General features: G+C 44.5%; 2 protein-coding genes across 4 annotated transcripts in view; one reads left to right on the top strand and one right to left on the bottom strand.

Annotated features, from left to right (window-relative positions):
* Window positions 1-23,407, bottom strand: part of LOC119164059 (uncharacterized) — a 236,684-nt gene that overhangs the window by 199,735 nt on the left and 13,542 nt on the right. The gene's annotated exons all lie outside the window — the stretch shown is intronic.
* LOC119165169 (venom metalloproteinase antarease-like TtrivMP_A) overlaps window positions 958-23,407 on the top strand; it is a 28,508-nt gene continuing 6,058 nt past the window's right edge. The window contains exons 1-8 of the mRNA XM_075870919.1: window positions 958-1,147; window positions 6,876-7,048; window positions 7,223-7,315; window positions 7,996-8,134; window positions 9,518-9,675; window positions 15,399-15,470; window positions 15,558-15,694; window positions 15,780-15,829. Of these exons, the coding sequence (XP_075727034.1) occupies window positions 1,054-1,147; window positions 6,876-7,048; window positions 7,223-7,315; window positions 7,996-8,134; window positions 9,518-9,675; window positions 15,399-15,470; window positions 15,558-15,694; window positions 15,780-15,829 (916 nt within the window). The 5' untranslated portion in view covers window positions 958-1,053. The remainder of the gene's footprint in view (window positions 1,148-6,875; window positions 7,049-7,222; window positions 7,316-7,995; window positions 8,135-9,517; window positions 9,676-15,398; window positions 15,471-15,557; window positions 15,695-15,779; window positions 15,830-23,407) is intronic.

The raw sequence follows: 23,407 nt of genomic DNA, 5'->3' as shown, positions 1-23,407 counted from the left end.
CACACTGTTCCTATACTTTTTAATGCAAGAACAGTCCAAAGCTTTTCATTTTAGTAACTTAGGACTTGCGGTAAAAAAGCATAAATCAAAAAGCAACCTTGTTATTTATGGGGATGCCGCTAATTTTACTGCCAGGTCGTATATAAATCACTGATAAGGCGGGCTGAACGAAATAAATATTTTGACGCAAAGCACTTCAGGTTTGAGTTTGAGTTTGAGTTTATTCAACCACGTGACAAGTACACGAAAATACAATGTATACGTGGTTTGGTGCGAAGGGAAAAAAAGCTGCATTTCCCAGCTTGACTGGCCCCTTCACCCAGAAAAAAATCTAAACTACAAATTTACAAAAAATACAAACATTACAGGCAGCGGAAAGCGACAATACAAAAAGAAACACGCATGTGGCCCATGACAACAAATAATAGAATCACAACTCTAAAATACAGACAAAAATATTCATAACAAAGCAATGCATGAAAGAATAAAAACTGAATAACCATTACAGAAATCACCCAACATTCATTTACAACACAAACAGCACATCCTCACCCTTAGACGGTCTTTCTCTTACCCACCTAAATGGTAATAACCGAGGTGGATTTACGTTTTCGTTCACATTTAGAGGTACGCTGTGCAATGGATGCTCTGAATGCCGAAAAACATTAAACAACTTATTTCGAGCACCAAAAGAGCATGATATTGAGGCTTTTAGTGACCCATTAGGCAAGTGATATTGAATTGAAGCTTTCACTTAAGAGTCTCCGTATTCTCATTATGACTTTGTTCTTACCGCTCTCTTCAATACAAATTCAACATAGAAAAGGTGCTCGCGTATTGAAAATAAAGTTTATGCGCAATGACATTTTGTACGACGTTCACGAAGATTCTAATGTACGGAGATCAACTTGTCACGCGTACGTATGCGTTATCTGACCGATAGGTGAGGAAACCTGGCCTAAACGACGTGACCGCAGTCTGTCCGTTGCAGATAAGATAAATAAACGGTTGCAGGCTGGCTATACATGGCTCAGCAGTTCGAACGCAGCGTTCATGATACAAGGAAGGATGGGAACGTTTTCATGGGTAAAATTAGGCGCACTGCTCTTCGGTTGCTTTTTCGCTGTATCGATGCAATTGGTCGCAGGTGAGGAAATCTTATCGGCTAATAACGGAAAAGAGTTGCTTTTTGTAGAATTATCAAATTGCTTGTAAACTGATATATTGTTACAACCCTTAAAAACTTCAGTAGCGAAAGGAATTGTATACGTTTATGGTTAAAGCAGGCTGATTCATTCATTTGGTTTTAACGTCCTGATGCGGCTCAAGCTATGATATAAATGACGAAAGGCAAGGAGAATAACTGAGCTTTGGCTTGGTTGGCTATCATACACGCAAAATATAGAAAAATAAGGTAGAATATGGAAGGTGCAAAATACAAAAGATTAAGAAAAGATTAAATGGACAGTAAGCGTTAGCTCTTAAACGCACATAACATGAAATCGCTGTGGTATTCACAGATGATCGTGAAACCTGGCTGTCTTGAAGTACTGAAACGGGAGGGCTTCCATGGCCTTGTGCATGCACGTAACCGTGGGTCAAAGTCCCAGGGTCTTGATCTCTGATAGTGGTCTTGCATCAAGATAAAGCTTGCCTTCTATATTATCTTCTTAGCCTGATAGACTACGAGAGACATCGTAGTGGAGTGCTTCAGATAATTTAGACCAGCTGGCGTGTTTTTTTTCAACATGCACTGTCATCTCACAGTACACATGAATTCTGTAATTTCTACTCTAAAATGTGACAGACGTGGTTGGGACCCAATCTACGTTTCGCCAAGCTATAGGTCCCCATGATGGCCCGATGATGGTGTTTATTCTGGTGTAAAACAACATTTATAGAAGCTGAAGTGAGCTAAGATGTCCAGATGTGGAGCAAAGTCGTGCACCGTAGTCATCAGCCCGACTTGTGCTCACTACAGGACCAAGAGTCCACCAAATGACCTCTAACCCCTCTGTCAATTTTACTCCCCCAAGTTTCTCACTTTCGTCACTGCAGATGATGCTATGTCATCCTCAAACGCAGTTCCTATATTTTTATATCCATTCGGGCCCTTGACCTGACAATTGGTAAGTGTACCTATGATTAAAACGGCCAATGGACATCATCCCTCCTATAGTATGACCTTGGATATCGGTTACAATTACTTGTTTTACTGATTCACCTTTAGGATATAAACGCCATTATTTAAAACAATAATCAGGGCTAAAGTGAGTAAAGTTCTGATATTAGGTTTAGTTCCTTTATAGAGACGTTATGGCCTTGCGAGAAGTGAGGAGCCTGTTGACGCGACACTAGCAGTGGCTGACATTGGTAGTGGTTATTGCACACTAGTGTTGACCATTGCCGGTTAGTGTTGGGTAATGCTTAACCACAACTAGATACTGACACCCATGCATGGCATGAGCATCTAATGCTTAGCGCACAGCAGAATTCTTTATGGTAGAACCGCCATGGTGGTTTAGTGGCTAAGACACTCGGCTGCTGACCCGCAGGTCACAGGACTGAATACCGGCTGTGGTGGCTGCATTTTCGGTGAAGGCGAGAATGCTGTAGGCGCATGTGCTCAGATTTGGGTGCTCCTAAAAAAACACCAGGTGGTCAAAATTTCCGGGGCCCTCCACTACGGCGTCTAGTAATAGTATGGTGGTTTTGGGACATTACACCCCAGCTATTATTTCTACATGAGAAAATTATGATACCCTTCAAAGCTTTTTTTTTTAAACTGTATTCTTTGTCCCGACTATTTCCTGTTTGCATATTTTACATGTCTCTTGTTGGTGTACTATAAAAAATATTACAGGTAAAACGGTTTCAGGAAGGTATTAGCTTGTGCCCTATTGTGGTGTGGTGGCAGGCAGGAATGTTCTAGCTTGTGTTTTAGTGCAGCTCAAACACACGTTATGATGATGTATTGCGCAACCCAATAGCGAGCTGTACTCTGAAGTCCTATAGCTAAAGTGGGCTGCCACTCAGCCCACCTAAGGTCTCAGGGACCAGCTCTGGGCCGTTTAGCAGAACATTGCAGTAGAAGGACAATGCAATAAAGTTGCGTTTACCATCATGGGGACTAACATGGCGCGTCATATGTATTGCCACATATGTTTACTGAGAGGAGATCCACTTTTGCCTGTGTGACCTGGTACCTACTTGTGCATTTATGTGGGAAAGCACACATTTATCACACAAGAAAAGTATTTCCAGAGACTAAGCCACTCAGCCGCTTTGCTGTAAGAGTGCCAAGCATGAGGGAAGAGCGTAGCTGAAACCTTTCATTTCCTTTTTGTCGCTCTTTGATCCTTTGTTTTCTGTCATTTTTAATGTATTTTTGTCCCTGCCTATTTGTATGTCTCCTAATGTATTTTCGTCTCATTTTTTTATTGGTTCTTGCTCTTTTTTGTTTTCTTGCTTCTCATTTCGTGTCTTTTCTCTTTTTTTATTAATCTTTCTATCTCACTTTTCTTTATAACAATCTCTTCCATCGGGTTAAGTGCTGTTCTCCGATACCTTTTCTTTTATGCCCCTATTTTGTCTTCAGCTCTGTTTCCTACTTTATATGCAGTGCTTTACTCTCTTCCTTCTTACCCTCACTTGTCTTTCGAGCCCACTATACTAAACTTTACTGACATAATAGAAGGATATGTCATGCCCTGCTAGCCGAATAGTTAGGGCAACCACCTTCGGATCGTGCGTACACAGGTTTGAATCCCGCCTGACAAGAAGTTTTCTCTTTGACTCTCTGCGCTTGTTCTCGAGCCCATCATAGTAATTACACAGCGCTCCAAAAAAATTGGCGCATGTGTTATGGGAACGAAGCAGGAGATAAAACAGAGGACTGCGAGGAAGAAAAAGAAGAGCACGTGCCATTTTCTGATGGCAGTTTCTGTTCGCACAGCCCGGCGCAAGGAAAGGCTTTAAAGCGTTGCTACTAAAATCCTGAAAACACGGTGCGTCAGTGGAGACTACGTCAGCGCACTTGGGCCCTCGAAGTAGCAATTGTTTTGCTGCTTTGAGAAGAGAAGAAACTTGTTGAAACGTTAGCCCAAGCGACACTCCATGTATTCTTGCAATCTTTCGCAGTTGCAAAGGTAATTCACAAGCTCAAGCTAATAAAAGCACACATAATTTATATATCTTTACATTTTACGTATGCCATTCGCTACGTAGCTGACAAGATCATTACACAGAGACTTTTCGCCCGTACCTCCAAGGGGGGACATGTAGGATAAGCTGGTGCACCAGTTGTGCAAGAGTGATCACTGTTTGTCGATCAAAAGTGTTGTATTACGTAAACAGGACTATCACTCAAAGAACAGACGACATGCAAGGCGCGTTCGTGCTTTTTGTGCTGACTGGTCTAGCGAAGTGGTTAAGAAGTTTATTCCAGTGTGTGCGTAATGGCGCTGTGCTGTTGCATAAAAAGTGCGCGTTCCGGAATGTAAACGAGTGCACTTAGTTTTCGTTCTGTGCGTCATCGTCTTATCCTTTACACGTTGTCCTGTATGTGCAATTCAGCATTTTCGATCAAGTTTCAACGTGCCCCGTTGTCAGCCATTTCACTGATCAAAAAGCGCCGTCTTCCCTCTCCATTTCTCTTTCTCATTTACCAAAACACCATCTTTATCGAAAGTGAATTCAAGCCCTATCATCAGCACCTGCGAAACCAGTACACAAACGAGTGTTCGTTACGATTTGTTCCGTGAAAAGCATTATTGTTCTGTACCAGAAAAGCAAAGGAGACAAGATAGCGTTATCCTTGTTGCAATATCGCTTAGCGCACCGCAGTGTCAAGACGTTTTAGTAAGGAGCACAACTGAAGCTAAATTCGTGCGTTTAAGTGGTATTTCCCACTTGCAGTAGGATTTTCATGTTTGAAAAAACTAAAAAGAGTAGCTTGTTCTAGAGAGCATCGCATTCGCACGGCTCTTTAGCGACAGGTATCAGGCGTTGAATGTATCTAATTCACAGGTTCAGTTTGGTGCATCTTTTAATAATAAGAACACGGGAGCAGCTGGGGCGTGTTTGTTTAGAAGCCAATGTGATATCGCCTGTACGTTGAGAGAGGATGTTTATTCTTGTCCGCCTCCACTGATATCAAATATTGGAATGACCACATATTCAAATAGACCTCAATTACAAACGATCGCTGAATAAAAAAAACTAAATAATCATATTTTCAAACTAATAAAAGGAAAACTGGCAGAGATGTTTTCACTGAATGACTTTTGTTGCGTGAAATCAATTGGAAGCGCAAGCCTTTTGAACTCTCAGAAAACTTACTCTTCGTTTGCAAAGAAAATCGAGTGTCAAATATTTGCTACCTTATTTCCAAACCTGTGAAGTGCGTTTTGACATTTGTGTGGTGGACAGGGCATGCCATCGTGACACAAGGTCCGTTGGTTTTTGACATATCGGCGGTTGCTGACAGCCAGAGCAAAAAGAAAAAAAAACGGGTGTTTGTCTTTGTCAACAACGTGAATTTTTATATTGCTCTTCAGGTTATAAAACGTTTGTTTATTTCATGAGGAAGCCATAAAGCCTATGCAACTTGGTTTCGCATTTTCAGTCGAACTTTTGTTACAAAATGCTCTTAAAATGTTTGTAAAATGCTAGCCAGCTTTCGTATTTTTATTTCGGAGAGTTTGTAGCATAGAATACAAACAATAGGTTGTATGCAAGGTCAAAATGTTTGGTCCTTTATAGTAGGAGGCAACCACAGTTTCTAAAGGTCTCAGCAACACAAATATGGGACAGGCTTTGTTTAAATGGCGGATATCACGCAGCTATAGTACACAGTATTTACCGTCGAACGCACCTCATTGAGCAGTCATCAGTCACCCACCTTTCAAAGTTTCATTGGTGTCATTGGTACTCGAATACGGGTCAGTACGCATTTGGAGTTGTCTAATTCACATGAATTGGGGTTGCGTCCACAGATGTCCACTGAACCGCGAAAGAAGCTTCCTATATCAATGCGAGATGCATAAGGCTGTTGTAATGGTGCAAGTCGCAAAGTTAAACAGCGTCTAACGTTTTTTCTATACATTCGAAAAACAACTTAGACATGAACATTGTCATGAGAGCTGTAAAATTTCGATGATATTTCTTTTCTTCGTCTATTAGACCCACCGGCTCCAGAGAAATGACATTTGATGACGGTCGGCTACTTCCATAATAATAATAATAATAATAATAATAATAATAATAATAATAATAATAATAATAATAATAATAATAATAATAATAATAATAATAATAATAATAATAATAATAATAATAATAATAATAATAATAATAATAATAATAATAAATTATTATTATTATTATTATTATTATTATTATTATTATTATTATTATTATTATTATTATTATTATCAATATTATTATTTTTACTTATACCTAGTTGATGGACGGGATTTGAACAAAAGGCACTTCTGCTTTACCAAGTTCTCACCCCCTAATGTGTAACACAGACGGTGGCGGCAACAGAACGCATCTGAGAAGATAGAAAACACCGACAAAATCAGGTCTTTAACAACCTTCAAACACCGTGCAGGTGGCAGCAATGGCAAAAAAATAACACAATGCGATAAAAATTTCTACAAGCACAGATCAGAAGTTTCAATATAGAATCCACAAATGCACTAAGCACTGCGCGTAGCAATGGCTGCAAATTAAACTATTTTGCATTTTTCTTAATTTTAGCCAGAACCCACTTATACCGTTAATTATAGCCTGAAATCTAATTTAGATATTCTGAACCATGTCTTCTACAAAAAAGGAGAGTAGCCTAAAGAACAGCTCTCCTTTTACAGGTGTCAAAACAGCAAGGGTAGTTTACCCTAGGCTACTTGAAGAACGGTCGTCCGACGGAAGAATGATAGTAAAGGTTCACGACGGCTTGACCCTTAACCTCCGAAAAGGGTCGGTGGCCGCCCAGGAACTACGCGTCCTAATGGAAGAAAATGGACGCCCAGTAACGCGATTCGTGAGTACACATTGCAAGAACAACCTCTGAAACCCAGCTGAATTACCGGTCTGTTTGTAAGAAGGGCGTTGTATGACGTATAGAGGCCGTTTAAGCGCTCATACGCAATGGTTTTTGGTGGCACCGTAGAAAGTTGTGTCCCTCATCTGAAAACAATGTTCCTACTGGTTGCAGTACAACGGAGAAGATATAGAGAGAAATTTATACGAAGATGAGAAGGAAATTGCCTCTGTTATGGTGACCAATACTGGGAATGGTGTCCGAATGGTAAGTATTGCGACCACAACTTCTTGATGTATGCAATAATGTGAACACGGCTTTTCGTAATGAAAGCTGAGATGTTGCACACACTAGACCGCTGAAAAGCAAAAAAAAACAGCTTTATGTTAATACGTTGTTGCACAATCGTGAACCAAACTTCTTGCTTTGCATAAAAAGTAAAAAAAAACATGGGGCTTATTTTAAATGACATCGACGTGCGTAGCTGACTGCATGTGACGTAACAATGCTCCCACAGGCTTCCGTAAAGGACGTCCATGAAATAGAAAGCTGACGTTATTTCGATGAACGGGCGTCAGATTTTGGCCCGTGTTAAAAACAGAGGTGCATGAAGCAATCTATGGTCTGTTTATGCTTGTAGTTAGTGCACTAGGTCGAATCTTATTCTCATCCAATAGCTATGTGAGTTTGTGATTGCTACACAAGCCCACATTGCGCAACGTGGTCCACGATGTTCACTATGGTGGTAATAACGTCTGCTCCCCTTCGACTGCAAATATTTTCTCGAATATTAATAGTGCTAAGTGATGCACGCTAACTGATGACTACTGCATATAGTGTTTGTTGATATTCGTCATAGGAGTGTATAGCCCCAACATTCCCCTTCACTGTACGTCGTCCAATAATCAACTCGTATACTCATAATCTCATAATCGTTATTCTTTCAGGAAGGACTGCTTAGTCCCAGTCATCGAATAAAACCAGCGCCAATCTCGGAGAAGTCCGAAGACGGCGCTGTTCCCCACGAGATTCATGAGATTGAATACAAACAAATGCTGGACAAAGCCCTCTATTACAGTAACAACGGTAGGGGGATTTACAGTAGACTGTACTAAAATGAAAGTTTCGCAAACAGCCACACGAGAAAACCTTTCTTTACGAACTGGGTGCTTGAAGGCATGTGTTATGCAATTTTAATGCCTGATGTACAAGCTACAAGCTACAATGTTTATTTTCAATATGTGCAGTTCCACGACTTGCACAATGCTCACTAATATCAAGTTGTCGAATGTCATACTAGCAAAACGCACTGAATGCGTTGTCGAGCAAATGACCTGGATCATGGATGTATGTTAAAATATAAAAAACTCGTAGATTTGTGGGTCTATTACTAATATATATTGAATTCTTCGCACACACTGAGAGTTAGGAGGTTCAAATATATATTAAAATACCCGTCTTGTACATTTGATGTCTGTTCTTTGTTTTACGTACGTGGCGTTTTGAACCCTAAATAAAATAGCCCAAATGATTTCATACAAGGTGGGTATTACAATAAAAAAACTACAGCAACCACAATCGAGACGTACTTTATGTAAGAGAACGTACGTTCATGGTAGAATACCGTTGAATAACGTCAGCATACCACTCTTCGAAATGTCGTACCTCAAGCTGTTGTCTAAGGAATTCAGCTTCACTTTTTCGCCATATCGTCCTCACTATACCACACCCATTGGTGTCAAAGGACCACGAGTTCTTTACATGGTCAAAGTACCACACTGATTACCACCGTATACAGCGTAACAATAAGGAGATGACATGAGACAGTAATTAGGAGATTAGAACTAATTCTTTTTATCAATTGCGTGGGTACCTCAGTTTACAAAAGCACCATGTGCCCATGTGTACTTTATACAGTGCAGAGTCGCCAGCAAGCTTCCCATGAACGCTACTATGCGCGCCTTGCAGGCTAGTACGACTGATGCCAGCTGTGATGAGCTGGACGCTGTCGGCGAGATAGTACCTTGTTATGCATGTATAGTACGTCAGCATGCATGGGTAACACTTTGGCAACAGAGCCCACAGCTATGCCGCACTAGAGTTTATTAAATTGTTTCAGGACACGCTGTGAAGCGTTCGTGTTAGACACTCTCAGTACTGTACGTAGCGTTATGTTCTAGGCTATATTGTTATGTACGAGTTTCACGTTTACACAAAAAAACCACGAAAGAACAGTGCCAGAACTGAGGAGTCACGGCATTAGATCCACCTTCTGTTCAGCAGTCTTGCCAGCCGAAAAGAGGTAAATTATGTGACAAGATAGTTGAAGGACGAGTTCTATCCTTTATCAAAAAAAAAAAACTCGTTTTCTGTGAACGATGATGCATACTGAACAGATAATACACGACTCAATTATACCATGTGTGCCCAGGCTCTGCATGTACCTAACAGACTTCACTTGCATTGCAGCTTCAGAAGGCGTTGCCAGTGAACGAGCGCTGGAGTCTAGAGCCAATGTTCCTTCGAAAGTGACCGTTGAAGTGTTCATTGTTTTAGACAAATGGCATCACCGCCACTTCCAGAGCACGAACCATGCTCTGTGGTACATATGCGTCATGATAAACTCTGTGAGTGTGCTTCGCCTTTTTTTTTATAGAGGACAAAGAGTACGAATGTGTATACTGTTCACAGTAGTATGTCCCGAATTCATACTTATCTGAAAGTGTTGCATACTAAAAAAACAAGAAAACAGACCAAGCTTCAAACGCACGATGTGAATCTGAAAAGCAGGCGGAGATTACCAAGAGCGAAATATCGCTATTTACACATGCACGAAGAGGCCCGTGTATTGGGCGAGCTCAGCACAGGATAAAGAATCTCAGGGGGTCGGAAATAAGAGCTTTTCGCTACGACGCCTCCAAAGCTGACAACGTCGCGAATAATTGCATACAGCTAAAAGTTACGTACTTCTTAACTGTTGTCGAAAGTCTGAACTAAATAGAGTTTTTTTTTATTATTAACTGCTCGGTCGTTTTCAGCGTTTGCACTCTGACAAATGTGAAGTTGAATATCCAAAACATAAGGCTAGTCAACCGAGTTACTATGATCATAGAGAGTGCGCAAGGTTCACCTTCAGAGGGGGGAGGGGGGAGATGTAGACGGTGAAGGTTTATAGCAGCAGCCTCCTTTGTTAGTCAATCTATGAGGCAGAGTTTCCGCCTCCCCCACCCCTCTTTTAGGTCACTATGAAGAGCAGCCATCCCCCTCTTCCCCCCCCCCCCCCTCCGTGCCAAGGCGCATGATTACGAGTTATGGCGTACCTAAACTAAAATCAGAGCTTCTGTGCAGGAATTTTAGATTTCACGATTTCATGCATACCATTGCAGGAGATGGATGCATTTCCTGACATAGCACAGCTAAATCTACGGTGTGATACGTTGTTTTACTGTATAATGACTTAGCATGTCTCGGTAACAGAAGCTACATTTTAGGAACACCCATTCATCAAATAATGTGAACCGGATTACAGGTTCGAAACGACCTAAACCAACTTTTTGAGGTCTTAGTTGATGCATATTGACGAGAATTACTTAGCGAAAGAAAAAAAAACAGCACATTAGAAATAAGAAACAAGGAACAAGCGGACATCCGAGCACCGATGCCTCCTGGTGTCTGTCGTGAGTGGTACAAGTCACTACAGCTTTTATTCGAGAAACTTGTTATCACAATTTTGCAGCATATATATATATATATATATATATATATATATATATATATATATATATATATAGGCAGGCATGGTGGTTGAGTGGCCGTAGCGTTGCATATAGTCTAGTAGATCCTCCGTGAGCGGTCACAACGTGGTTTATTTTGACGTTTCGGTTGACGCTTGTGAATTCAACGAGACAGTCAAGGCCTACTGCCGGAGACCCAGCAAGGTGTCATATATCGACTACCAATTCGAGCAGTTGCCACCAAGACGCTTTCTTGCTGCGGATGGGCTTCATCCGAGTTTTATGGGTGTCGCTTTGATTGCCGAAACCCTCAAGAAAGCACTCGGTCGTGGAGATCTTGAATCTACAACGGGGTGGTCGACTCAACCAGCAGCTCCCGTGAATATACGTTCAACACAACAAGACACCCACGAGAAGACTTCTGCATATCAACATACACCAGGAGCCCCACACCCACCCAACACCACAGATGAGTTCCCGACGATCAATGAAACTGTGACTCCCGCGAGCCTCAAGCACCCCCTCACCATCATCAACAGCGCACCACTACTAGGGGGGAAGTCTGCAGAACAGCCAACACGCGTCCCTCCATTGCGGATGTCGAGACCAGAAGCACTACACGACAGCACCACTACACCACTCCTCAAAGGGAAGCCTGCTGAACCACGGAACCGCGTCCCCCTATTACGGACCCCGGAACTGCCAACGAACACGTTCGCCGGGAGCCCAACGCCGAAATTCTCCCCACAACGACGAAGGCCTGCCGGACATAACTACAACCTGCGCACCTCATCAGTGCCATCCCCGCACCCAAAAGAAGATTGACTTCTGAAATGTAAGTCCAGCTCATCACTTCCCAGTTGCAGTGCCACTTTCCTTAAAGTACGAAAACTTGCTGACAAACGAATTAGACATGAAATGCATAAATCAACATTGCAAGTGTACCTTCGTGCTAGAATAGCCCCCAAGGGTATGACACTCTCCCTTACACCAGCCGCTACAAATCTAGATAAACACGACCAAATAACATGGAAAAACGTCCTCCTTGAGGCATCCCTTAAATTAACAGAAATTGCTCTTAATCATAGTGACAAACAGGTAAAGAAAGTGGTCGCTATGACCAACACCATTCTCCGCCACAACACTTTATCGAACGAAGAAATCACGCGATTAACAGAATTTGAGCAGAATAAGTACCAAGCCATCAGGGCCACAAAACTTCATAAACTCGAAAGAGACCATGTGCCCAAACCCGCGTTCCCTGATACAGTGCCTTATCATTACAACACCACCACCCAGGAAAACACTAATGGTACAAACGAGCACCCATGTAGGAACACACCGTGTGACACTGTGGTTGTAAACTTATCGGACACGAGCTTGTCACCTGACGAAGTAAAACTGCTATCTAAGGGACTAAGCTTCTGCCCGACCACAAAATTTTTCGATGAATCCCACTTACTCCGAGACCTCGACAACTTCGCTCGAAGCTTAAGGTTGCGCGAATATTTCTTAGATAGGCCTTCTAACCACAAAACAATTCACCGTCGTAAATCAAATGATTGGACACCGAACAGTAATCGAGACAAGTGCTTGGACCTTTATATCACCGCAGTACAGAAAGATATAGACCACGAATACCACAGACAGAAAGGAAACCGAGAAAACTTGACCAAATCTGAAAAAATAAGCATGAAAAATTTGGCATCTAGGACAGACATAACAATAAAACCCGCTGACAAAGGAGGAGCAATTGTAGTCCTTAATACAACCAACTACCTACAAGAAGCATACCGCCAACTAGACGACTCAAGATTTTACGAATGCCTCCCAGGTGATCCGACAGACGAATACAAACGTATCGTATCAACAGAACTAAAGAAACTGTTGGACGCAGAAAAGATAACCAACACTGACCACAAACTGATGCAAGCAGCATACCCTCGTCCAGGTCGCTTCTACATCCTCCCAAAAATTCATAAACCCGGTAACCCAGGTCGACCAATCATATCGGGCATCGGTACAATAACTGAACCCATATCAGGGTACGTGGACAAACTAATAAGCCACATTCCATGCACCCTCGCGTCGTACATAAAAGACACCACACATTTTCTTCGAGACATTGCGGGTATCTGTGTGCCGAAAAACTCGTACTTGGTTACCCTTGATGTCTCTTCATTATATACAAATATTCCTCACGATGACGGCATAGCTGCACTAAGAAACATGTACACAAACCATAGACAATCTAACACCCCAGATTTCTCTGCCATTGCAACATTGACGAGGATGGTCCTCGAATTAAATTCATTCGAGTTTAACCAAGAGTATTTTCGACAAATCAGCGGGACCACTATGGGCACCAAAATGGCACCTAATTATGCCAACATATTTATGGGAAAGCTAGAATCTGAATTTCTTGCACAAAGTTCCTTGAAACCAATGTTATACAGAAGATACATAGACGACATCTTTCTTATTTGGACCCACAGCGAGGACGAACTTCTCAGCTTTATAGACACTTACAATGCTGTACACCCGAACATACACTTCACACACACATACTCGCAAGTTACCGTAAATTTTCTTGATGTTACCATAACGATAGAAGAAGAGAAGCTCTCTACAACCCTATATCGCAAACCAACGGATCGACAACAATACCTTCATTACCAAAGCGATCACCCACGCCACTGTAAAAACAGTATTCCATACAGCCAGGCTCACCGGTTTAAGCGAATCTGCTCTAGAGACGCTGACTTTGACACGAGCTCACAGAGGCTAAAACTTATGCTCGAGCAACAAAAATACCCCCCACATGTAATTAATGACGCTGTTCAAAAAGCGAGAAAACTAAAGCGTGAAGACTTACTTATGAAGCGACCACCACGAGAAGACCCACAACGAACAAACCTCTGCTTGACTTACAGCACAAACTTCCCCAATGTAAACAAAATCCTTAAACGACATTACAACATTATGGAACAAAGTGAACGTCTGAAACGCGCATTCCCATCCGCTCCAGGCGTCGTTTACCGACGACCACGTAACCTCAAAGACACCCTGGTCCACTCCCAAATTAACACATCACCCCCCAATAATTCATGCCACCCTTGCTTAAAGCCACGATGTCTTGTATGTAAGGCGATGCGAGAAACAGACAAAGCAACCAGCACGCAATCCAAGTTTTCGATTAACATACGAGGAAACCTAACATGCGATTCTTCTAATGTGGTGTACCTACTCGAATGCAACGTGTGTGGTATGCAGTACATCGGACAAACAGAAACACCATTTAGGATTCGCTTCAATAATCACAGAGCCCATGCGAAATCAGCCCCAAGTCTACCTCTATCAAACATCTCAATCTTCCCGACCATGCATTCGACAAACTATCAGTAACGCTCTTAGAGACGGGATTTAAATCAAATCGAGAACGTGAACAACGAGAGTCATACCTTATCCACCGATTTAACACCCTCGATAGAGGAATAAATGAGAATCCTGGTACACTTGCAGCAATTAAAGCATTAGAAAACAATAACGGCAACGATGAAAATAGTAACTGAGTTCACGGCACTGCAGCTGCGAAGGGCACTGGACAACCTAAAACAATTCCAAGTGTAACTACTCTTCCTAAGTGCAGCTGTCGTCTGTTTTCTGTTTTATTTCTGTTTTATTTTACTACCCAATCAATTGTGCCATGCACGACATGCCCAACAGCAACCATGTGCACAGCCGGGAGGCCCCCACGACACGCGTAATTTAGAAGCGGGCCAGGAATTCGCATTGCACGCGCTTGCACAGCCTACCGCAATACGGGGCACCCCTATTTTTACGACGAAATGTTGACAGGGCGCGGAGTAGTTAAAGGCTTAGAACTTCCTAAAATGCCCGCTGACCAGCCTCTGCCACAATACGCGGCCCCCGTCCTTCTACGACGAATTGTTTACGGGACCCCGAGCAGTTAAAGGCTTAGGACTTCCTGAAAAGCTCTTTTTTGCCCCACACCGAACCGCCAGTGCCAGGAGGGACCGTCTGATCGGGAGGAATGCGCTAGTGAACGGAAACATACACAGACCGCTGACATCAGAAAGGTGAAGGGGAGAGGGGGGAGAGAGATGGGGGGGAGTGGAGGGAAAAGTGGAAGGGGGGCACCCGAGGGGCGTTCACCGTATATTATTTTTATCTTTTTTCTTTTTTTTCTTTCCTTTTCTTTTTTTTTTCCTCTTACCTTGCCCTCTGATTTGAGATTGTATAAAGCTGAGCACCGACAAACTGTATCTATTCCTGATGAAGGCCAGACTCTAGGCCGAAACGTCGAAATAAACCACGTTGTGACCGCTCACGGAGGATCTACTAGACTATATATATATATATATATATATATATATATATATATATATATATATATATATACATAGGCTTCATCTCACACGACGCTGCCACACGCCTAATTATCCGCTTACACGAAACTTGAGCGTCTCTATTCTAAGTTTTCCCTCAGAAATATATGTAGCTTTAGAGTTCGCACATAGAGACAAAAAAATCAGCTGGCCCCCCCAACATAATATTTAAAAAAAAACTTGATTTATACTGCATTCTCTGCTTAGGCGAACATAAGATACAAAGATGCGTCAAATCCTGCGGTACAACTCCTCCTAACCGGCATGGAAAAAGCTGCGGTAAGCTGACTCATCATCAAATACACTTTTCGTAGTGCCACTGCAGCTGTCAACCCTGAAATTTTCTATTTGTCTCACCGTCAACAGGATGAAAGCTTCGTTGTGTCACCAAACAATGACAATGGCTATCTGCTTGATGATAAAACACTAGCACTCTTCAAAACGTATACTGTCTCGAAGAGGACGGCATATGGCGACCCAGATTTTGCGTTTCTATTAACAGGGTACTTTTGTTTTTATCCTAAATGTTTCCACACGAATGATGTATTAGTCCCAGTGTACGTAATGCGTAATTTTCTGTTTATGCAGGCGTGACGTGCTCGCATTTTACGAAGGCAAACTTACAGACGCAGGCTTAGGTGAGTAAAAGGGGAATGCACATGCTTTAGCACTCGATGATTACGAACGTAGTTACATAGCAAAGCAGTTTGGCGGTATGCCTTTTGGTGCTTCTGGCAAAGGTGATGAAAGAACGCCAACATCAAATGAAAGAAAACAAGCCGACCCAAGAACTCTTCCATTGTTCACCGTAGACGGCGATATTGACAGCTGAGTTGACAGCTGCCATCACTGATCCTCTTGTAGTTCTCGCGTATCCGATAAAATAAAACGCTTTGTAAAGGCCATGACGAGGTCATCCAACTATTCATGGTTGTCAGCTGAGTCTTGAAGTAGAGGGCTCATTATGCCTATAAAGATAGGAAAAACGTGCCACAGAACATTTCAGTGCAAAAAAAAAAATTCATACAATTTGCCTGCCGTAAACTCCAAACACTGCCGGTGACCGCCATTTTGACATAGCGCGTGTGACGTCATGAGCTGGAATGAGCGGGTCCGTCGTTTCCTATTGACGTTTCAGTCTCTACAAATCGTTCAATTTCAGCGCCAGGCTGAAAAAAGCCAAGTTATCTCAATTCATGTGCAGCTGACCCCGGAACAATATCATTCGCTGGAATGCAGACGCTCGCACAGGAAGCCTCTTGTTACGTCACGGCTCGCTAGTGCACCAGTGCAGCCCGACTTCGAGGCCACCCACGTGCTTATAAAAATATTTATAAATTAGGCGCTCAGCCAAATGCGCTCAACTTTCGCCACCTTGTTTGTGAATGCACAAGGATTAACCCACGGAACACATTGTGATCGAAAAGTGTGTCATGGCCCCTTAAAGGAGACTCCATCGGATGCAAGAATGATCCTCGCTTAACTTCTCTCCGAACAAGCAAGAAACAATAGCTCGGCGAAATGCTCCGAAATCACTGATATGGTCTCATGCACAAGAGCAGACGTTTTTCTCGCTTTCACTGTAACCTACCATCAACATTTCATGTTTGCATTCATTTTTGTAATGCAAAACTAAAAGGAACGGAGACACACAAAAGTAAAGCATAAACAGGACGTGCACTAGACATTCACTAATTTTTATTGAGGCCAAAAAACCGTCGGTCATTAGCGCATGCGCACGATTGCACTCCGAGGTGCTCCCTTATGTTTTTATCTTCACGCGTTACCACCACCCATAATGCGGAATATTTACTCAATTACACTCAAATTACACTCAAATTACTCAAAATACGCCCAATTTCTTTTCTGGATTAGGCAAGCGACGCCACACTGACATATTTCCCCCATTCTCGCTGAAAGCGATCACATCTATAATCTCTCGTGTTGGGTTCCAACTTGGTGCGTTCGCCGAATACCTTCATATTGTCACCCACCCAGCTGACGGTGAGCACACGCCAAGACGGAAGCAGCACCATTGAATAGGCGGAACGAGGGCTGTCTGTCACAAAGGACGAGAAGACTCACGCCTACCAAAGGGCTTAGTGGTGGCGCCTACTTCAGACAGGAACGGAGTCCGGCTGCAAGGGTGGAAAGTGCACTTACGCTCCGTTGTAGGAACTCAATCCAGCGGCAGTGGCGGCATCGATACACGGGCCAAACATACTGATGGCCTGTCAGCCTAGCACTGCAGGCACGTGCCCGAGAGGTGCGTTCCCACGCCTCGGCGACGCCGGACGTCGAACCATTCGGGAACCGGAGTGAGCGAAGTTAAGCGGTGACGGGAGGCAATGGTTCTTTGCGGAAGACCCGAGGAGGCAGGGCTCCATGCCTGCCACTTTGAACGGCAGCCTACCGGGAGCCGAGATCTACATTCTTGTGTTTCGATTGTATTGTGAAAATGTTTGAATTGGGAGGTAGGGTATAAAACCAAGGGTGCAGGGTCAAGAAGAGAAAGGAGAAACGAATAAAAGTCTATCGGAAGGATGTCCGAGTGGTCCTTTCGTCAAGGTGCCCGCAGATGAAAAAACTCGCATTCGGATTCTTTGGTGGCAGCAGCAGATGTCGCGCAACCAGCGATGCGAGTGGAAGAACTAAAACGGAACTTGACTGCGCAGTCGAGTAGGATCTGCATGGCTGAACTGAGGAAGACAGCGAAGAGCAACATCCACTTCCACGACATCCACAGACTGACGACAACGACCTTCAACTGACGACCACGCTGCGGGATCAACGAAGGGCTAGGCCACTAAATTCCCAGGAGGAAGAGCGCACCACAAGGCTACTTCAGGCGGGTACCTTTTGATTTTCTGTTGGGCGCAGGCTATGACAAAGCGTTACAACTTGCGAGACAGAGAACGGGACAACTCGGAAATGAATGGGGACGGGACAGGAAACTTGCAAGCGTTGGGAGTCACCGACAGTGGCACGAGGCGCCATGATAGTGCATCATATACGGTGTCGGAACAGCAGCTAGCGCTGTGAAAATTGCTGAGGCGGAAACGGAGAAGCAGGGCGTGATGCTAGAAAGCCAGCGGCTACAAGCCCGTGATGGGGCGGAGTCCAACGAGGGCGGTGACAGCGTATCACTTGGCGGATCAACGTATCACTTGGTTTAGTATTGGTGTCCTGGCACCAATACCAAACCAAGAGGCACTTGTGCCAATGGGTTTCGAGGATGTTGAGGCAACGCTCGAGTCGTACGAAGTTCCGAGCGAATGGTGGGCTGGGCCAGTTTCACAATTGAGCAAAAGAGCACGTGGGTTACTGCGCAGGCTGACTGCAGACGAGCGAAAAGCTTACGCTGAGCTCAAGTCGAGCATTTTTGGAGTGTCTCAGGCTTTCGGCGGCGGAGTACAAGAGGATATTTGCAGGATCGAAAAAGGGAGAAAAGGAGTCCTGGGATAAGTTTGCCGTGCACCTTGGCAATTATTTCGACTATTATGTCCAGAGTTCAAAGGTAGGCACGATCGAGAAACTCGGGCAGCTAGCTGGCGCGGATCGCTTGAAAGAGTGTTTGAGCCCGGAAGCAAGAGTGCATGTTGTGTGTTGTCAACAGGAGGCCTTTTTGCTACCCAGTGGGGTAGCTAGGCTCACGGAGAGCTTCAAGGAGAGTGGAAAGTAAGGCAGAACAAAAGAAGGCGAATGTCGAGGAGTGGAAAAAGAAAGCTGAAGCCCCCGTAGAAACATCCGCAGACGGAAAAGAAAAAAAAGCGATGTTTTGAGTGCAAGGAAACTGACCACATTGCCAGGAATTGCCCCAATAAGGGCTTAGGAGTAAAGCAAGGCACTAGGACAGCAGTACGACAGCAAAACGGTCCAGTGGTTGCGAGAGTGACGGATTCTGCATTCGAATCAGGAATAGCAACAGCAGACAGCTTGTGGCAGTGCAAAGAGCAGGAACAACCCACGCTGGAAACGGCAACACTTCAGAACTCAGGTCGGTCATTAAACACTGTGGTAGACTCAGGAGCAAACGTTAGCGGGATGATAAAGACAGTGGTACCTCAGTACAATGGTACAGGGTCACAGATAAAGTTGAAGGGAGCGTTCGGGCAACAGGTAACCGCAGAGCTGGCTTACGTGCCACTCACAGCTACTGAAGGAAGTCCTTCCGTGATGTCCGAGGCGGTACAGTTGGCCGTGCTTTGTGCAACCACAGATAAGCTGCTAGACGGCACAGAGGCACTGGTCACGCCCAACGATTACGCACAGCTTCTCGAGAAGAGGGTTAAACGGGACATAGTGTCAGGAGTGCTCAGCAGTCGAGGAGACCGAAGCCATAGCAGAGCTGTCGGATGAGGCATGCGAGAAGCAACAGGTAATTGCATGCGTCATAATAACGGAAAGCAACAGTGAAGGTTCTGGGTGCGATCAAAAGTAAACGAAAGGAGTTTCGTGAGGCCCAGGAAGCAGAACCGGCCTTGCGAGATGCCTGGGTGCAGGCAAAAGCTGGAACGCATGGTATGCCTGTTCAAGACGAACTATATCATCAAAAGCACCTCGCGGGTCACACCTGCAAACAGCTAGTGCTACCGTTGCACAAGCACAAAGAATTGCTGAAAATGGCTCATGATTCACCATGGGCAGGTTATTTAGGAGAGCGGAAAACACTACAACAGATCTCACTTTAGTGGCCACAGGTGTCGCGAGATGTAAAAGAATACTGTAGATCGTGGCATGAATGCCAGGCAAAATCTCCGACGAGGCAGATAGGGTTCCGATAACGCCCTGAAAAGGCCCAGCGCACCGTTTAAGATAAGAAACAGACTGCATTAGTCCTACGGTACTCCTTTCGGCTAGAGGTTACTACTACGCTTTTTGTGCCGTATATTTGCACACCTGATGGCCAGAAATAGTATGCCTCCCTTCACTAATGGTAAGGGCTACATGTGACGCACTACTAGAAATATTTTCTCAAAATAGGGTACCAGAGACAATTTGCTCAAATAATTTTACGTCAAAATTGGCACAGGAGATTTTGCCAAAACTCGGGGAACTCGAAGGTTTTCCACACCTGGTCATCCACAAAGCAACGGTTTAGTGGAGCGTTGGAATGACACGTTTAAAAGAATGCTTTCTCAAATAGTCATCGAACAAGGACTCGCGTGAGACGCAAACATTCAATTTTTGTTGTGGGCTTATCGTGAGGGTCCACATGCTACTACAGGGCGGTCACCGTTCAAGCTCATTTACGGGAGAGTGTCTCAGGCCAATACGCATGGAAAGGGATGCCCTTTGTAATAAAGAATGCCACCAGCACCTATCAGAGGGTCATCAATGTTGCACTGGCTCCGCATACACATTACGCTTACGCTTACATTAACGATGTAGTGATACACCGAGAGCTGGGACAAGCACCTGGAACATTTGGACAAGGTGCTTGCGTCACTGGTGAAGGTAGGGTTGACGCTCAACGTAAGCAAGTGCCGTTTTGCACAACAAGAAGTCAAAATCTTGGGGAATATTGTACGGTCACGCAGGCACGGGGCTGACCCAGGGATGGTCCGTGCGATAAAGGAGATTCTGGCTTTCGAAACAAAGGGACAACTTCGTACATTACTAGGGCCATCCAACTATTATAGGGAATACGTGCTTGAGTACTCCAACATCGTTATGCCTCTGACCAATCTAACTGGCCGACGTATTCCGCAGAGAATAAATGGGAATACAGAGGCGCAAGCCACTTTTGACCAAGTGAAAAACTAGTGCAGGCGTCGGCATTGCAGGCCAAAGATCCAAAGAAGGAATTCATCATCGACACAGATGCATCTAAATACACCATTGGTGCGTGCCTGGCACAGCAGGATCTAGAGGGCAAGGAGCATTGTAACGCTTTTCTGAGCAAGAAGCTTAGCCCGGCTCAGACCCGATGGACCACAGTAGGAAAGGAAGCTTATGCAATCATTTGGGCACGAGGAAGTTGGACGCTTGGCGCTAAAGTCAAGGTGCTCACCGATTATAACTCTTTCAAATGTCACCACTTCACAGGGCGCGAGGGTGACACGCTGGGCGTAGGCACGGCAGAAGTATAACCTGGAGATCGAACACGAAAAGGGATCTGTAAACGCTATCGCAGACGTAATGTCACGGTTAGTGACTCCCAACGATGATGCATAAAAAGAACAGCGAGGTAAGGGGGCGTATGCTTTGTCAATACGGGCACGCGACAGTCAAAGACGTAGGAGTGACGATTAGTGCCTCACGTTTCAAGCCAATGAACATCTGTGAATGTGTTGTTGTGGTTGTGATGCATGTCATTGATACAGTGCAACAGTTGGAGGGGAAGTGTTGGGTTCGAACTTGGTGCATTCGCCGAATACCTTCATATTGTCACCCACCCCACCGATGGTGAGCCCACACCATGACGGAAGCAGCACAATTGAATAGGCGGAACGAGGGCTGTCTGTCTGTCACAAAGGACGAAAAGAGTCACGTCTACCAAAGGGCTTAGTGGTGGCGCCTACTTCAGACAGGAACCGAGTCCGGCTGCAAGGGTGGAAAGTGCACTTACGCTCCGTTGTAGGAACTAAATCCAGTGGCAGTGGCGGCATCGATACACGGGCCAAACATACTGATGGCCTGTCAGCCTAGCACTGCAGGCACGTGCCCAAGAGGTGCGTTCCCACGCCTCGGTGACGCTGGACGTCGAACCATTCGGGAACCGGAGTGGGCGAAGTTAAGCGGCGACGGGAGGCAGTGGTTCTTTGCGGAAGACCCGAGGAGGGAGGACTCCATGTCTGCCACTTTGAACGGCAGCCAACCGGGAGTCGAGATCTACATTCTTGTGTTTCGATTGTATTGTGAGAATGTTTGAATTGGGAGGTAGGGTATAAAACCAAGGGTGCAGGGTCAAGAAGAGAAAGGAGAAACGAATGAAAATCTATCGGAAGGATGTCCGAGTGGTCCTTTCGTCAAGGTGCCCGCAGATGAAAAAACTCGCATTCGGATTCTTTGGTGGCAGCAGCAGATGTCGCGCAACCAGCGATGCGAGTGGAAGAACTAAAACGGAACTCTCTCGTGTTGTCTTATCCTTGCTTTTTTTCAAGTACACATCGATTGGTGAAATCGGGAGCACAGCTACACCTGCGGCAATGATCAGCTAAATAACCCCCGCTGCCTGTGCGTCAACTGCCGAACGGTGCTCTTGAAATCTGTCATTAAGACAGCGCCCACCTTGTCCTGTGTAGCAACCGCCACATGAAAGGGGTGGCTTATACACGATATCAGTCTCTCAAGGCACGAATAGTGTCGAGTGCTTTTTCGTGCACGCAGTTTTGCCCTTTCGACCATACACCACCTGGAACATGTGGGCCAACTAAATGACAAACATAAGAAAGCACCTTGGAGTGCCATTCCGCGCATGCGCTAATGTCAGACTGTTTTTGGCCTCTTCAATAAAACATGAGCTGATGTAAAGCGCCCATCCTGTTTGTATGTTACTTCAGTGTGTTTTCGTTCTTTTTCGTTTAGCGCTAAAAACATGAATGCAAGTGAACAAAACCAACTATCCCGCATTGCCGCAACATTTCTTATATTTAAACACAAAGAAATGTTATAAATTTAATTATGTTTGTTTTTCTAAGGTGTCTCTTCTCGACGTGTAGTGGCGTAATGTCACTCAGACGTCATGGAGACTCACTCTGTCGGAGTATTGCGGCTCGAAGCTGTCTTTTAAGCTGCCAGTGTAACTGTCCACAAAGCTGAATAGAATTAGAACACAGTCCGGGATGTCGAAAACGCGAGAACGGGGTATGTAGGACTGTGCGACACGTGAATGAAGGGAACTCTTACACAGAGGGAGAAAGGTAGAGAAAATACAGGGTGGTTAGCTAAAGAAAATATTTGATTGACTACCCTGTACTTCAGAAACCTTCACAGTCTACATCACTTAGTAATGATGGTCTACATACATGTACTACCAGCGTCAAATGAAACCTGGGCCGCGGCATGCCTTCGCGATGGTACAGTGTGCACCGTCCAGTTATCACCATGGACCGGCGCGCGCATCCTATTCGCTAGCTCTGCGCATATATGCGTGCCTGTCCATGCTGGTAAGTGAACGGCACGCACTATACCATCACAAACGCTTGCCGTCATTCGGGTTTGAATTGACGCAGATAGTACATCAACCTGCACTGCGGCGCTCGCCCTGATAT

The sequence above is a fragment of the Rhipicephalus microplus genome, chromosome 8, assembly GCF_043290135.1.
Source record: "Rhipicephalus microplus isolate Deutch F79 chromosome 8, USDA_Rmic, whole genome shotgun sequence".
In the NCBI taxonomy this organism is placed as follows: Eukaryota; Metazoa; Arthropoda; class Arachnida; order Ixodida; family Ixodidae; genus Rhipicephalus; species Rhipicephalus microplus.
The sequence above is the reverse complement of the archived record's forward strand: the minus strand, read 5'-3'. Positions and strand labels throughout refer to the sequence as shown.